We start from the raw sequence: 17,699 nt of genomic DNA on the forward strand, positions 1-17,699 counted from the left end.
GTCCGTGGTGAATCACGTCACCTCAACTTGACCGCGCTCTCCGCGTCTTACTGTCACGAACTGCGCATGCGTACATGCTGCTCATTCAAGCGAGCAGCGCCCGAAGCTCAAATGAGCCTCGTTTAGTGCGATCACCTCAGTTCAGCCCGAGACTCCCACAGACGCGCGTCTCTCCCCGGACTCTCCGCGACGCCTATTTGAATGGCCGTACACTGCATGTGGATTTACAAAGCACATTTCTCAACAGGATTATACACTCATTTACAACTTGTCAGGCAGACTTGATGCGCGCGTTCTTCCTAAGGAATAAGGTGGTTTCTTTACATCGTGAGGAATGGGATTAACGAGATCGAAGAAAAGTTGGGATTTGTAGGTCTAGTAAAATGGAGAGATAAAGCTCGCCTAAAGAGCTCACGAAGGCAGACGCAGCGGTAATTCACAGCGAGTGGAAATGCACAGAGGTGAGTTTCAGCAAACATTTATTTTTATTTTTTTCCGTGTCTGACAACACAGCGCAGTTTGGTCCTGTACGGTTGTTGCTCCTGCAACAAATGCAGCTCAACATTCACAATTTAGAGCCGTGTCTGACAAGTTTTTCAGGGATAACCATAAATCGCGTCGCCACCTACAGGTGTGCTTTTGTTTATTAGCAATATCTGTCCAAGAAAATCTGGCTAATCAATTCCTCTATGCGTTATTTGCTTCGTATTCATTTAACTATTGGTCATTTGTATGACAGGAAATGTTATTTTGTCATTGTTAGCTGTATAAAAGCTGTATAGTTCCACAACAGAAGGCGAGTTGCATTAGATTACTGCAGCGTCTCTTGCAAGTTCGCCGCGTGCAGCGCGTGGCATTTGCAGAAGCGGCGCGAGAGTGCTGAAGTGACAGCTCCCGCGTGCCACAGCTGGAGCACGAGCTGCTGCCCAGCACTCACGAGCCGTGTCTGCGAGATTTAACGAAATCTATATGGGGGAATGTACTGAGATCCAACTCGCTATTTGCTAATTAAGTCAGACCACTGCAAAAAAAAAAAAAAAAAAAAAAACGGGGTAATGCTATGGCATGTTCGTTCATGTAGGCTACATTACTAATCAATGTATTAATATTATAGCAATAGCCTATACAAATCACTATAATTGATTTAGTAGGCCTAGTATAAATAATTAGCAATACAAGAACTCTTCAGAATAGCAAATTATATCATTATTTTGGCAACATGTTGTTCACTAGCCCTACTATAAGCATTTTTCAATCACAAGGCAATATGTAGCCTACACTCACTGTCATGTAAAATGTGACCACATCTTACCCACGAAGATGAAAAACAAGTGTTCAAAATAAGTCATCTCCTCACCAATTTATGTTTTATATCAATATGCAAAATGATAGCCAAATTTCACACTAACCTAAATTAATTTTCCCTCAACTGCTCTATAATTGAATTACAACCAAATTATTGTTGATTCTGCATTTGCTCTGTATAGCCTACTGCTTTTGCTTAGGCCTATATAGCGAGATGCGTCTGTGAGACTTAATGCAACTGTTTATTTTATTATTATTCATTTATTTTTTTGAGTGTGGCCTTGAGTTAGTCAAAATTACAAACTGAAGGAAAAAAGTCCGCATTTGTAAAGAAATGGAAGAGAAACACAGTACTTGGCATTGGCATAAGTATGAGTAGTTCGGGGCATTTATAGTCCTCCTGAGTGATGCGGCGGGTACATCTTTGACACCTCTCTTTAATTAACTTTGGAATTCAAATGACATTAATAGTTCATATTTAGTTGAAAATAGCTGAATCTGTTTGATGAGTTATAATCAAGTGAGAATAAAGTTTTTCCCACTTCGTGGAGAGATCTGTTTTTTTTTTTTTTTTTTATGGACACACTGCTCAAATAGGATACAGGCCTCGTAACATTTTACCGCTTCGTCCCATGGGGCTCATCCCAGATGTGTGTTCATTTGAAACCAGACAGCGCGCAAGACAATTCATGCAGAAAATCGGATCCTACGTGAGATGTGGAGCCACTATTGCCCTCCCCATTTTGAGGACAAAACTCGATTTAATTCAGCTCTAAAACTTCCATTATGCATTGCGTTTATCTTCGCGTTGTGTGCTATGTAAAAAGATCCCTGGTTGATCTCATAATATACATCACAGAAGATAATCGATCCTAAGAGAGATAACTTAAGTTCATCTTACACGTGGTGTGACTCTGAAATCTCTTAATCTTTTAAGACTGAAACATACGGAGATTGTCGTTTTTTACTTTTCTTAGCCAAATGTGCTTTTTAAATGTAAATTTTTAGTTATAGCAAATTAATCGTAGAAAGTAGTAGGAATTGACACTAAGCTGTTGTTTTGCGCCCCTCACAGTTACCCAAATGTCTTTTTATTTTTCTTCATCCAAACACTTTTGTTTTTTGTGATATACATTTTTAAGTATATATCAAATATAAATGTATAGGCTAGTATAATCACATTATAAATAATAACAGTGTTCCCTCCTATGAGGATTCTAATGCATAATGAACCATGTGTGTTGCTATGGTTCCTTCCTTGTCAGGTCAAAATAGGCAGCCTGACTTTTTTAGTCACAGAAATGTTTGAAAACCCAGTTGAAACGATATTTGCATTAAAAATGTGCATTTGAAATCCCAATGGGGATCCCCTATTCCCATATTTATTTGCATATATTCACAAATATACACTGCCCAACAAAAAACAAAAACAAATGTGATGTGCTGGAGTAGACTTTACAGAGTGATGGACTCTTGCATTGTCAATACAAGATCTTGACCAAAAAGCAAAAACTGATGCACCTCTTGATGGAAATAACATTACAACATGTATTTCCATCAAGAGGTGCATCAGTTTTTGGTCAAGATCTTGTAATGGCAATGCAAGAGTCAATCACTCTGTTAAGTCTACTCCAGCACATACTAAAGACTTTCAATGAATTTAAGGCCTGAACTCGGAGGTGAGATTATTCATGCTTCCTCCCAACCATTCTTTCACAATTTGAGCCTGATTAATCTTGACATTGTCATCCTGGAATATGATGTATCCTACATGGTTGTTTAAGAAATGAAAAGCTACACACTCCATCAATTAGGGTTAGAAGAACTGTTGCCAAACATATAACATGCTAACATAATTAATCACTGCAATAATGATCCAATCACTGACTATTAAACATTTGCCTTTTTAAATCCAAACAGCAACTTTTTTTTCAGTAAAGTAGTAAAGTTTTCGTTCATTTCGAAGACTGTGCCCTCTGAATGTCGTATTTATCGTCTAGACACATTTCAGAAAAGTAACCATTATAAAATGTACTGTTTTTCCTTGTGAGACCTAAATTATACTTTCTTTCTTACTTTGAAATAGTTGTCAAAAATATAGATTTTTAGATGCATATTGATACTAAAATATCTGAAACGTTCCAATACTAATTTCCCGCAGTATCAATATTTGATACACCAGTAGCTGCTGCGCTTTCACGCTCTCTCTTCTCTCCGAGAGGGAGTTGACACACACCTGCCTCCACTCACTCATCTCATTCGATCCGCTTGAAAAGTTTCGGTGTTACAGGGCATGAATTTCGGCATTTTACTAATTCCCGCAAGTGTCACGCTCACACCCAAAGTACCCAAATTGAGTTCTTTTTCATGGATTATTGCGCTTGAACGGTCAAATACACACAAACTTATGTCAAAGTGCCCATCTTGCCGAGTATTCTCGTAAGCACAGTCGGTTATGTCTTAAGTGAACGTAAACAGTTAAGAAAGAAAACGCATGTGTATCTGTACATTAGATCCTTGTGTTCACTCTTAAAGGGACAGCAGCCTAAAAATTAGCCCTTTCATTAATGTTAATCAAACAACAAAACACAGATAACATTACTTACTGATCTGAATATCTTTTGTAGCTTTAATTGTAGGAATTCATCTGTATTTATTTTTTTGCAATGAAGACTATACATTATTTTACATTTGATTACTTTATTCCTTTTCTGTAGTGTTTTTACCTAAATACTACTGTTAGACCCACCTGAAAAACTTTAAGCATTGTTTATTTCATTTGTATCGTTGTTCTTTTGTATTTATTTTTGCTACTAGCCTACACGTAATTTATTTATTTGTTCTCATATTATTACTGACTATTTGCTTGTCTTTTTAAGTAAAAAGCTCCCTTGTGCTGTGTGTGAGCTATTGTAACAAAATTGCCCCATTGTAAAAACACAAATACATTAAGTGAGCAAACATTTAGGTGACACAATTGTAGGCTAACTGATAAATGTTTATATGTGAATAAAAGCCTAAATTAAAATGTTCATTATATGAAGTGATTGTGTCTATTCAGAAGACTTGGATCAATCCACATGATTCATAGATTACTGTTACAATGTGTTGTGTACTTTTTAAGCATGAAAATATTGATGACTAGAATTTCAATGGTTGGAGAAAAACAATTATGAGATCATATAAAAATATCTATATGGCAGTTTTTCCCCATGATATCAAATATTGAGATTTTTCAAGGTATCGTATCACAGTTAGAAATTCCAGTAGCGTGACAAAACTACTTTTTTTTAATGGAGGTTACTTTTCTGAAATGAGACCGTCTCAATGACGTATGCAGCCGGCAGATGCCACCTCCAGTGGGCGCAGCCTTCGAAACGCTCGGGAACAGACGTAGCGTGTTCCTGGTTAGCAGTCAGTGTCGGACACTGCATTGACATAAGAAGGCCTACTGTCATTGCTTTTATTACTTATAGATTTACACATCACATATATATCACACAAATTAAAATGTCTTGACGATCATCTAACGATGCTGGGGCGCCAAAAGACAATTCTGATTTTGCAAGATAAACCTGTCAAACAGACTGCTCCCCTTGAAATGAGTAACAGACAGTTACGGACAAAGACTTTCACAGACTTTGATGACGCATTTCCACAGTCATTATTAACACAGTAGCCTACATCTAGCAAATTTCATTTTAAAAAATCATACATTTTTAGATTGCTGTAAATTTGTAATCTTCCGTCTGACTGCCAGAATCAAACTCTTTATTTTTTTGTGGAAACAATGTTTTTTCATATTTGCTATATTCTCCCCCATTCACTAGTGTAGAAGTTTACCAATATATGACAACTTTCGCTCACGAGAACCCTGGAAATGTGAAAAGGGTCCATTTGGTTTAATTTGCACACTTGCTGTTAAATGTGTAGCGGATGAACGCTGAGGCACGCTGCTCTTGACATAATGTCCTTGTGGCTGTCTTCAGCTGGATCTTATCATACTGAATGAATGGCTAATGATTGGTCTGAAAGTGTTGGGTTTTCCTACATTCTCAGTGCCAATTCAGTGACCAACAACTATAAACACACACTTGAGATGGCTCATTGCTTTATTTTGCTGTCTGGATAATGAATTCTCACACAATCCAGAAGGAAATAAATTAATATTGCATCATAATTAAATCAACAATGTAGCTGTGCATGATACTTTGTCACTTAATTACAAATTTGCAAGGCAGGGTATCTTGGAGCATCTGGCCTTATGTCAGAGATGGGCATCAAGTGCAAGATGGGTTATGACATGACAAGGATCTTGAACAGCTGATCAGTCTGCTAGATTTATTCCTGTCCTGATGCGAGGCTTGGAGAGTAATCGAGGAGTTTGGGGTGATCAATGTGCTCATGTCTGTGTGCCCACGTCACCCCTGGCCTCTGCCTCCGCAGTCCGCACAATGAATCAGGGCTGGCTTTGGGCAGACGTTTTCAGACAGAGAGAGACAAGACTGGATCAGTCAGAAAAGATTTATAGATTATGTGCCACTGTAGTTTTTAAGGTTCTCACCAACATCACATTCGTCTGAATCCCGAGTTTCCTGGCCCGACAGCAGAATACTTCAGGAGTCGACTGGGCGTTTCGCAGTACTGATACAGTATTTCCCAGTGTTGTATACGGTTGTTCTGAGCACAGTGTCAGATGAAGGACATAATTGTGGCTAAATGTGATGTCACATGCCCTACTTTTGTCTGCTAACATTTGACATGCTCTTGCTCACTCTTGTTTCCAGCCTGGGTTCTCCTCATTGTAATAGAAGAGGGATTTGCCCTGGCGCAGAAAATTAAAGGTATTACTCACACATTATCACACTCATATCTGAATTGTCAACTGTGACAGTCCTATCTGTACACATTTCTTTTGCACTGGGCCTGCAGAGGGTTCCTTTACAGCTTATTCTGCTTTCAATTTATTAGCAGTTTGTGGGGAAACTGGCCAGTAAATGTAGAATGTTTAAACTTTAAAAATGTAAAAGAGTGAGCCTAGGGTTCTTTGTAAGCTTAAAATTAATTTGTCAAATCAGTATAGTCAATGACTATTCAAGCAACTGTTAATGACAGTGAACTGTTACCATCTGCAAAATACTGACTTCAGTTATTGCTAATCTTAGCTGTATTTTAGTTCCTTTTCCTTTCACATATCTTTTCTCACAGAGAATGCGGGCGAATCTCTATCAAACGCTGAGCAGTGCGGCCAGTGGACCCGGAATATCAATGGAGGGCTGTTTACATCTCCTAACTATCCTAACTCCTATCCACCCAACAAGGAGTGTGTGTACATCCTAGAAGGTAACCTCCCTAAAAGCAAATGAAAGAAGTTTCTCCGGCTATTCTTCAGCTGTTAGATGTCAGACTGACAGGAGCTGTTAATGACAATGTGATTGATGTCTCCCTCAAGTTAACAATGTTTACTAATATAGGAGTGTTATATTTTGCCTCTAGGAACGTCTTCTCTTCTCTTTATGGTATATGCAACCGTTAATTATACTCTCTTAACAACATCATATCTGCTAGTGCATATAACTATACAAGTGTGAATAACAGACTTTAGCACTGGCATAACAGTATTTCAAGCAGTGCAAGAGCGCCCCCTGTGGACGAAGCAAATATATTCAAAAACAATCTGACAGAATGTCATGTATTCAAATCTTTAAACCATCATTTTTAATGAGCTATTAAGCCATTGTGAGATCAGTGTAATAATCATTTATTTATTGCATAATTTTTATTTATTTTGTAGAATAAATAAACAGGGCTTCTATCGGCTGCATGAACACTTTTGACCTTTGCTGCTTACTGCCTCTTCAGACCAACAAATAAGATAACTTGGCTAAAGTATGAACATTTTAACAAACACTTGAATGGGATGTAGAACGAAATGTACATGGTTTAGTCAAGGTTTAATTAAGCTTCCACGTTAACCAATGGCCCAAATCATCCATAAGAGTAACTTATTTAAATAATCCTATGCATATTTCTATACGTTTACATGCAGAACAGAAAGACTATTTTTTTTCCTTGGTAAATGACTGTATATTGTGCAGAGTCTGTGGTTTTAATGCAAGCTGCAGAAAATACAGCTGAACAAACCTAAATCAGCAGTGACATTGGTTATTTGTTTCAGAGACTGATATGATTATGGTTGTTGTGCCTCAAGCAGGTGACCTAAATTCAAATTTAGTTAGTGGATAGTGGTTATTTCCATTGTACTACATGTTAGCGCATTTATTGTACATCACAAATTTGAGATTACTGTGGACATTTCTGTTTTCGTCTTAACAAAACAAAATTAATTCAAATGAAATGTGCATTGGAATGTAATGGTCTATCAAGGTCTTTCAACAGGGTTATGAAAAAGAGTTTATCTTCATTTGTAGTAGACTGTGTTCATAATGAGGACACGGGATATAATGTGGATGTGACATCTGTATTGTTCATGTGTGTGTGTGTGTGTGTGTGTGTGTGTGTGTGTGTGTGTGTGTGACTGGCGTATTATTACAATTGAACAATGTAGTATTATTGAATTTCTCATTTTCAGGAATAGGCAATGGGTTCCTCCCGCACAGGTTACAGTGTCACATACTCTACAGTTTATATAACGAAATATAATGTTTGCTCTTTCATTCTCGATTCCCTCTCTCCCACAGCTCTCCCTCGGCAGAGAATTCAGCTGGCCTTTGACAAAACGTACTATATCGAGCCATCCTTCGAGTGCCGCTTTGACCACATTGAGATAAGGGATGGTCCCTTTGGTTTCTCCCCTATTATTGATCGCTTCTGTGGGCCAAAGAGTCCAGGTGTGGTCACCTCCACGGGCCGCTTCATGTGGATCAAATTCATCAGTGACGAGGAGCTCGAAGGCTTAGGCTTCCGTGTCAAATACACTTTTATAGCAGGTAACCCTGACGCTCACTGTGATTATGGCGTGATCCTGGAACAAGTATCTCTTGTTGATCCTGGAACAACATTCCTGTCCATAAACCTTAAACCTATCCCTACCCCTAAATCCACACCTACCCATAATTCATCCCTGGAATCAGAGAGAAATGATTGTCGAATAAGAATGGTATAGAAGCCCCTAACCCTTGTTGTAAGCCTAAACTTGACATAAACTGTAAACCTATCCCTAAAATCTGATGTTGATCCAGGAACATGTTTTACATGGTGAAATCACGTTCACCAACCCGGACAGTGAAAGCAGGAAGTTTTGTATATTTGAACTTGATAGCCAAATGCATTCTGAATTGAAATAGATAGCCTTGATGCTCTGGACCTTGTAAAGAGTCCTTGCTCACCTGTTTCACACTGTTTATCTGTCTGCCGCACTTGATGTATGTTCTACACGCAGTGATAAACACACAAACAGGACTTTGTATTCAGTAAAGGCTGCACTTTGAGATTTAGCTTCAATTCCATGCAGATTAATTACCTTCAGATATAAATGTGATCATCCTTCTCGTGTAAATTAGATTTCTCAACAATCAAGCTTGTAATCATTTTCAGTGGCCAACTTCTGATAAGTATTTTTCAATTCATGGCCACTGTGGAAACCTGCAAAGTGTTGCCTTAACAAACTATTTCTACCTGATGGTGTAATTTAGGTTGATTCATTGATGTTACTTTTTGCTTAAATAAAGTCTATTAATTTTGAGATTATATTACAATTTTTAGGTTAACATGTTTTCAGTGTAGGAAATATCCATGCAAGCTTGCTGTTGAGGTTGCGCTGTCCTTTGATTTTGAATACAAATACTTCTACTTGATTCACTTTTAGGCATTAAAATTCTGGGCAAGATCCTGTTCAGATGCAGTATATTTAAGAGTTTCAGATGTTCTGTGTGTTTAAGGTCAAATAAGAGAAACACTAAATGCCGCCTATTAGATCAAACGGCAGATCTTTGCACCGCAGCACCCTCGGCTCTCTTAAACTGGATTTTATTGCATGTTTGGAGCATGGGATTTCCAGGGTGTGCAATCTGGGTAATGCGATATCTGTCTTATCATTTCAGACCCAGATTTTCATTTGCACGTTGGTGGATTGTTAAATCCAATTCCAGGTAAGCCCCTCAATATTTTCACCCCCCACTTCAATTCCATCTGAAGTGCTTTCTATTCTCTGCGGCAGGCTATCTGCCACTGACATCCTCCACTACTCCCTCTCTCTGTTGGGCTTATATGCTGCCTATCTTGTGCCTCTTGTCAGACTTTCCATTTCTGTTTTCTCCAACAACAACAAAAAACTATATTTGCCTTCAATTTGCAGTCAATGCTTCTTTTTGCTGGTGCCACTTTAGGTTTTCTGTTTTCCTAACTTCTCTCTTCACTGTATTTTCTTGCTTCCAATTCCAACCTTTTCCTGCGGCAGATTGCCAGTTTGAGATCAGTGGTTCAGACGGAGTCATCCGCTCCAGTCAGGTGGACGAAGAGGATAAGATAAAAAATGGAGACGCGCTGGACTGCATCTGGACCATCCGTGCCCTCCCTCAGTCCAAGGTGACCCACTTGGCTCCTCCTTACTTCATCAAATCAGATGACCCTGCTCTTCTGCCACGGGCAGATATATGAGCACCTTAGACCTGACGAGAGGCAGGAGGCCATCAGGCTCCCCGACCCTTTTTTCTGCTGAGAAAACTTTTCAAGGAGAGCTCAAATTAGCAATGCAGCAGCAGCAAGTATTAGTCCAATGATGCAGAAATGTCGGTAGAGCCGAATCAGCAAGTACTAGGAATAAGACTGAGGGAGAAAAACGGCATTAAGATGGCCCAGGGATTACACGCTTACCTGCACTAAGCAGACCGGAACACTTAGCAGGCTAAAAAAACATCCCTGAAGAACTTGGCAGAAGAGTGAATGATTACAAAGCATAAAGATAAGTCATTAGAGTTGTGAGGAGCAACTTTTTTTGAGAATCATTTTATGCCTGTGTCTTTAAGAAAACATAGCCAGGAGCTTTTTTTTGTTGTTCTTGGTAAGCAAGCAGTCCCCATAGATCAGGTCAGTTCACTCTGTGTCAGACTCTGTGTATTTTCCATTCTGCTCAAAATTTCTTCTTTGCAAATCGTTGTATTCTTTCTTGTCCTGTTCGAGTCAGCATTTTGCAGAATCTAGCTGACGCACTTAAAGGTTGCTTCTTCCCTGCAGATATACCTTCGCTTCCTTGAGTACCAGATGGAGCACTCGAACGAGTGCAAGAAGAACTTTGTGGCCGTGTATGACGGCAGCAGCGCCATTGAGAACCTGAAAGCCAAGTTCTGCAGCACGGTGGCCAATGACGTGATGCTGGATACTGGCGTGGGCGTCGTGCGCATGTGGGCCGATGAGAGCAGCAGACTCAGCCGTTTCCGCATGCTCTTCACCTCATTTGTGGATCGTGAGTATAGACGTTCTTAATGCTAACTCTTTCCCCGCAAAACACGGAATTCTCTGGGCTTTTGTGTTTTTACTGTAATGAGGCGCTATGACACATCTTCTGAAAAATTACTGAATCTCCTGATCAAAGCACATGCGAAGAAGTTGCAGAAACAAGCGATATGATATGTAATCATATGCATATAAAAAAAATGCCTTCACCAACATTAAACAGCATATAAATCAAAACTGGCTAATGTTGCTGAATGAAATGTTGAACCCAGGAATGTGCTAGCATTAGGGGTGTTGATGAACTCAATTTACTCCATTAATGTTTTGATCATTGTTCTGAATCCGATCCCGATTTTCGTGATTTTTTTCAGCTTTTTGCTCAAAATGTTTCTTTTTTTATGAAACTTACCCATATTCAAGTGTTGGTTAAAAAAAACTAGTAAAAAGCTAGAATAAAACAGATTTTTTTATTTTTTTTTAAAGCAGATGGTTTCATTTTTATTTTAATATATTGCATATTCAGATATTCATACAGCAAAATATTCTGGGGGCCATGAAATTTTTGTGGAAATGATCAAAAACGCTGGCGGGGGCTGGCAAGTTTTAAACAAAACAAAAAACACTGGAAAAAAACAATCAGGAATTGAAAGAGTTCAATTTACAACAGGATGGATGTACAATATTGGTTACTAATACAGAATGACATAGACAAAGTGAGTATCTAACAATATACAAATCATTAAAACGTAGTGAAGACTATAAATGGCCACTTGTACCATTGAATTGAGAGAGTTATAATAATAAAAAATCCCATATTTCCTGGGCAAATCAGTGGCTTTCATGCTGCTAGAAAGTTAGTATGGATGGATTTGACCTGTGGAGAAGTCTGTGCCTCGTCAGCTAGCAAAAAAAAAAAAAAGTTAAAGCCAGCAGGCTGGGTAGAAACATCATTTATATTTCATTTTGTTATGTGCTTTAGGCAGAGTCTGCCTTTCCAGGATTGCAAGTCTTCTGCTAACCGCAGTATGAAAACAGCACGAAAAACAAAGAGAGCAGGACAGCTCCCCAGATTATAATGTGCCAAATTTCATTATGATTTAAATGCCATTAACATAAAAACTTAATATACTACGAGAAAATGCTGCTGTACATCTCTATTTAACTGCTACACGCACTGGGATGAAATATTGTTAACCGTCAACACTCATAGTCTTCAACGTCTATATCCAGAGACATTCCACCTTTTAATTCAATATAAATGTATCATGCAGAAATGGAAATCAGCTTTTTTCAAGCATGTAAGTTCATCAGAAACATTGCTCGAAATGTCAGAATAAAGATGTTGAGTAATAGACTGAAATACGCTATGGTCCATGGGAACTGACTCTAACCTGTTTTGTCATTTAAAAATTGTCCATTTAAAAGTGTGAAGTTAATTAAAGCAATCTCTGTAGAAAGAAGTAATATCAAAAAGCCAATTACTCGTCCAACCTTTGCGTAGGAAATCAAATAACAGGGCTATAGTGTTGCACATTTCTCATGCTAATGGGTCAGTCATGATGGAAAATTGAAAGTTATCTGCTGCCGAAAAGAAAGAAAACGCTAAATGAAGCTTTACTTCATGAATTAGATGGTGGGTATGGACGATATATCGAAAAAAAAATTCCTTTTGCTTTTCAGGACGGTGGCTGCTTAAAGGTTGTATGCAAATTGTGGAAAATTACCATGGAGCAAACAGATATTTTTCCTCTAGTCTGTAATACTTTAAATAAATGCCAGAATAATCAGAGGAATTAATTGCAGCATTCAATGTCAACTCCTTCTGAATATTAATCTTGCTCACTGTGCAAAAGCAGTGGCAAATGCAAATGATTTTCATCACAGTGTTTGTAGAACTGTTGAAAGCCTTGCAGCGCTGTGAATAGATTGACACAGCCAAGTTGTGTTTGGATTAGTTGATTCATTTAATGCCTTCACGACCATCTTGGCATTGAGCAACACTTTCACTTTCTTCTTTTCCACTGCGCTTTTCAAAATATCATACAAGCTTTCTGCACCACAGTACGCCAGGGTTTGTGAGCCAGGCCAAGCGCCACAAATACATCAGTTCAGAAGTTCGGGGTCAGTAAGATTTATTCATGTTTTTGAAAGAAGTCTCTTATGCTCACCAAGGCTGCATTTATTTGATAAAATACACAGTAAAAACAGTAATATTGTGAAATATTATTACAATTTAAAATAACTGTTTTCTATTGTAATATAAGCTTTGATGGCAACGCTTCTTTACTTCAGTCTCCTGTGTCACATCACATGATCCTTCAGAAATCATTCTATGCTGATTTGATGCTCAAGAAACATTTATTGTTATTATTATCAATGTTGAAAACAGCTGTGCTGCTTAGTGTGTGTTATGTTTTGTGGAAACCGCGATATTTTTTTTTTACATCTTGTAAGGAACATTTTGGTACTGATTTTGGTAGTCGTTAGTGGCCATTGTTGGATGGCAAGAAATGTCTTACAATTTTGGAAATGAGCACAGTATCAGTGTATTGGGAGCCTGGAACTGCTGCCAATGAAAGTTGCAACCTCTTCAATCCTGTGTCCGAAGCACTTAGTCACATAAACTGGACGAGATTTTTCCCTCCCCACTCAAGCTGTAGCATTGCAGTTGCAATGAGGACACTAATGTAGTGGTTGGGTTTTTGGTTATAAAATGGAGGCCGAGGGATGAGGCTGTGCCGCTAGAAGAGAGAGACACGATGAGGAGATGAGTGTCAGGGTTTGCAGACACAGCCTGGAGGATTCATCCCCAGAGATCAGCACTCACCTTCAATTACAAGCTTATCTCCCCCTCCTTCTCTTTCCATTCTTCGTTACCCTCCGCTCTGACTAGCATGCTAAGCGTTCGTTCAGTCAAGAGCTTCATGGCAACTTGGCCAGATGGGCTTTGTGATGGCTGTTGGATTTGATTTATAGTGTTGTGCTCAACACCCGCTACACAGCCTGTGGCACAGGCATGAGGCGCACATTTCTGCAGACGGCCGCTGACGCCCTGCAATGAGAATAAAGAGCTGCTGTTGCCTTCTTTTTGAGAGATTTCATCTTCTTTATCTGTTCTGTTTTTCAGCTCCCTGTTCCAGCAGCACCTTTTTCTGTCACAGCAACATGTGCATCAACAACTCACTGGTGTGCAACGGCGTTCAGAACTGCGTCTACCCCTGGGATGAGAACCACTGCAAGGGTGAGTTACTGCACAAACACCAGCTCCTGTTGCCTCAGTCCGCTACCACCTCGAACGGGACCGATCTCCATTTCAAGTGCTGTTCTTCTCTAAACAAAACCATTGTATTTTTATAACAATATTTAATGTGTTTGTTTGTTTTTTATTAAAATATAATTTGTTGCAACTTCTGTACTATTCAAAAATGATTTTTCAATGTATACACCACGGTTCAAAAGTTTGGGATCAGTGCGATTTTTAATATTTTTTAGAAAATGTCCTTATGTTCTCCAAGGCTGCATTTATTTGATAAAAAAATACAGTAAAAAAGAAATTTTGTGAAATTTTATTACAGTTGAAAATAACCATTTTCTATTTTCATATATTTTTTAAATGTAATTTATTCCTGTAATTGCAAAGCTGATTACTCCAGTCTTCAGTGTCAAATGATCCTTCAGAAATCAATATACTGATTTGATGCTCAAGAAACATTATCAATGTTGAAAACAGTTGTGCTACTTAATATTTTTTGTGGAAACGGTGACTCATTTTTTTAGGATTCTTTGATGAATAGACAGTTAAAAAGAACAGCGTTTATTCAAAATATTCTTTTAACATTTTAAATATCTTTATTGATAAATGCATCCTTGCTGACTCAACTTTTTTGAACGATTCTTTTTGACCGGTTGCTGGCTGTATGTTTGTTGTTGTGTACAACTATAAATAGACAAAGCATATTTTATATAGTATTTTGTGGCATTTTCTTTGTCCACACATTCACTTTGGGCAGCAAACTTGGGTCAAATGTAATTTCTTCATTTAGAAAAACAATTCTGAATATGAACCAACTTCTGCTGCTTTTAAATGTGCTATTTAAATAGATTTTGACTCGACTCTTATATGTCTCTTTATAGTTTAAAGTTTATTTGACTAAAAACTCTTTTTATGTCCACCTCAGAGAGTAAGTCCAAGGGACTCTTTCACCAAATCACCAAGACGCATGGCACGGTTATCGGCATCTCGGCTGGTGTGGTTCTGGTCTTGCTCATCATCTCCATCCTGGTGCAAATGAAGCAACCCCGTAAGAAGGTAGTGGCCCGTCGGCCGGCGGTCTTCAACAAAGGCGGCTTCCAAGAAGTCTTCGATCCCCCCAACTATGAGCTGTTTTCCCTCCGCGACAAGGAGCTGTCGACAGACCTGGCCGAGCTGTCGGATGAGCTGGACGGCTACCATAAGCTGCGGCGCTCCTCCACCATGTCCCGTTGCATCCACGAGCACCACTGTGGTGCGCAGGCCTCCTCGGGCGGCAGCATGAAGCAGAGCCGCACCACGCTCAGCTCAATGGAGCTCTCTTACCACAACGATTTCTCCAAGCCACCTCCCATGAAGACCTTCAACAGCAGCAACACCGGCACCTACAAGAAGAGCTGCTACGGCTACAAACAGACTCACGACTGCGCCGAGCAGGTGATCGAGGACCGCGTGATGGAGGAGATCCCCTGTGAAATCTACGTGAGGGGTGGGAGCGTAGGAGGGGCTGCTGGCAGCATCGGAAGCGGCTGCGGGAGCATTACCATCCGTAACCATGGCAACGCTCGTCCCAACGCCACCACCGTGGTGGACCCGGGACAGCGCTCCATATCTATGGACTTCTGAGATGGCGAGGGAGAACGAGACCCCCCTGACCGCCACCACCGACTTTGTCCTGCATTGCTGTTTTTCATGCACGGGCTCCAGTGCCATATAGACAAGCACGGAGTGAACGGACTGTACACGGACAGACAGATGAGAAGACACGTGGCTGGCTATTTTAATCTATGTAAATTTAAACCGGAAGATAAACAGTATGTAGGTTTTGTGTTGTTGCTTGACATTAACATTTTGCATCATTTGATGCTGCGGATAACTCAAATTATGAACTCAAACGAAGATAACTGTCATTATTATGAACTGAAGTCATCTTGTGGTCAAAACAAACCCCTGCTGTATCCTTAAGAGCCGTTCACACCAAGGGCTATAACGATAACGTTTTAATAAGCAATGCATCCTAATTCTACGAGAATAGTGAAGTCAACACCACAGCTTTAACGTTAATGACACAGAGGAACGATATTTTTTTGCTAATGAACAATAAAGCATTGACTGCCAATCAAAATCCACTCAAATTTAAAGAGCATTTAAAGCAGCAGATGAAATAACTGCAGCACGTGCTTATAATAAACAGAACGTTGTCGCCCGTTGGTGTGGATGCTAATAATGTTATCATTAAAGGTGCTGTTCACACCGTGCCTAAACCAGACCGGATAAGACCGGTTTTCCTCCATTGAAAACAAAAATGGCATGTGGCATCAGAACACATGTGATGTTTAATATGCAGCTGTGTGGACCAATGACACTGCACTATAGAGCTACGCAACAAAGCAAGTGACAAAAGTCTTGTCCAGGGGCGTAGTGTGCGGGGCGGGGGATCATGAAAAAATGTGAACCTAATTGAATTCTATTGAGAATTTTCTGCTTTAAAACGCCATGGAGAAAGTCAAACATGATCTAAAACAGCCACATATATATTGGAAAGCTTTTTAAGCTACTCATGAGTCATGACCACCTTTACTAGAATGTATCACATTTTATTGTTGGCCTATTTATTATGGTAAATTTTGACTTGTTTTAACTCCTCTAGAACTTGTTTTAGTATTTTATAATAAAAATCTGTTAGGGGTCTAGATTGTTCACTATGGATTTATATTACAACTGTGGCATGTTGTAGTTTCTAAATATGAAGGCTACTGTCTTTCATAACACATGCTATAGATTAAGAAAAATTGGCCTAAGCATGGTAATGAGGCATCACTGGTCTCACCTGTTATTGAAATAAATACTACGGTTAAACAATCACAAGAATTATGGAACATTTTCATTAGGTCAAGTTAGAATCAGTGTGTAAAATGTGTTCTAATGATGACTGATAGGAAGAACCTGGCCTTCAAATATCCCAAGAGATGACAGATGAAGTCATTAAGAGTCTGATGGACCGTTAAGGAGTAGGAAATAAACAATTTCAATAGAAGAATAGAAAATGTTACGTAAAGTTAGTTCCAATGGCACTTTGAATTAGAACATTCTGTCAAACTGATAATGTTCCTGGTGCTTAAATAATATATAATACATCATACAGCCTACCCTACAAGTGATTGATAACTCGCCTATTATTTTATCAACCAACTTTGCATGCGTGGATGATACCACCAAAAAAAAGCCATTTGGCAAAAATAAAAATAAAATGTTTTTAAATCAAACCAAACCTACGCCCTTGGTCTTGTCGCTAGTTGCTTTGCATGGTCATAGCTGCTTAGCACAACAACCAAAGTTTACATGGAAGACAAAGGATTCAGAGTTTGTTTTAGGCACGGTGTTAAGAGGAACGAGAACGACTATCACCACAGCATACACAAACACTGACCTGATTTATACATTTTGCCATTGATTTCTAAGAGTTGCTTTTTAGCTTTTGTTTTAAGTAAATTCCCTGTGTGCACTTATCATTGTGTCTCAGTGGCCCGTAAAGACCACAGCACATATGTTATATGTTCTTTAACCTGTAAACATACCATTTTTGGAGGGTCAACCTATCATTACAAGCTTCAGATAAAGTGTGGAAATTGTAAATGATGCTTACACCTTTTGTATAGAAATTATTCTTTTTGTTGTTAAATAAGTAAAAATAAGCTGGAATATATTTTCTAACCAATATATGTTGTAT

At 38.9% G+C, this 17,699-nt stretch overlaps 1 protein-coding gene across 2 annotated transcripts in view; it reads left to right on the forward strand.

Annotated features, from left to right (window-relative positions):
- The first annotated feature begins 113 nt into the window (after positions 1 to 113).
- Positions 114 to 17,699, forward strand: part of neto2a (neuropilin (NRP) and tolloid (TLL)-like 2a) — a 17,686-nt gene continuing 100 nt past the window's right edge. The window contains exons 1-9 of one of the 2 annotated variants that reach the window (XM_079594294.1): positions 114 to 461; positions 6,093 to 6,149; positions 6,514 to 6,648; positions 8,007 to 8,255; positions 9,369 to 9,416; positions 9,725 to 9,852; positions 10,501 to 10,729; positions 13,847 to 13,960; positions 14,898 to 17,699. The exon at positions 14,898 to 17,699 is cut by the window's right edge and continues 100 nt beyond it. In XM_079594294.1, the coding sequence (XP_079450420.1) occupies positions 452 to 461; positions 6,093 to 6,149; positions 6,514 to 6,648; positions 8,007 to 8,255; positions 9,369 to 9,416; positions 9,725 to 9,852; positions 10,501 to 10,729; positions 13,847 to 13,960; positions 14,898 to 15,595 (1,668 nt within the window). In that variant the 5' untranslated portion in view covers positions 114 to 451 and the 3' untranslated portion in view covers positions 15,596 to 17,699. The remainder of the gene's footprint in view (positions 462 to 6,092; positions 6,150 to 6,513; positions 6,649 to 8,006; positions 8,256 to 9,368; positions 9,417 to 9,724; positions 9,853 to 10,500; positions 10,730 to 13,846; positions 13,961 to 14,897) is intronic. The other variant, XM_079594295.1, reaches the window with a different exon arrangement.

This window comes from Phoxinus phoxinus, assembly GCF_949152265.1.
Source record: "Phoxinus phoxinus genome assembly, chromosome: 2".
Taxonomy (NCBI): domain Eukaryota; kingdom Metazoa; phylum Chordata; class Actinopteri; order Cypriniformes; family Leuciscidae; genus Phoxinus; species Phoxinus phoxinus.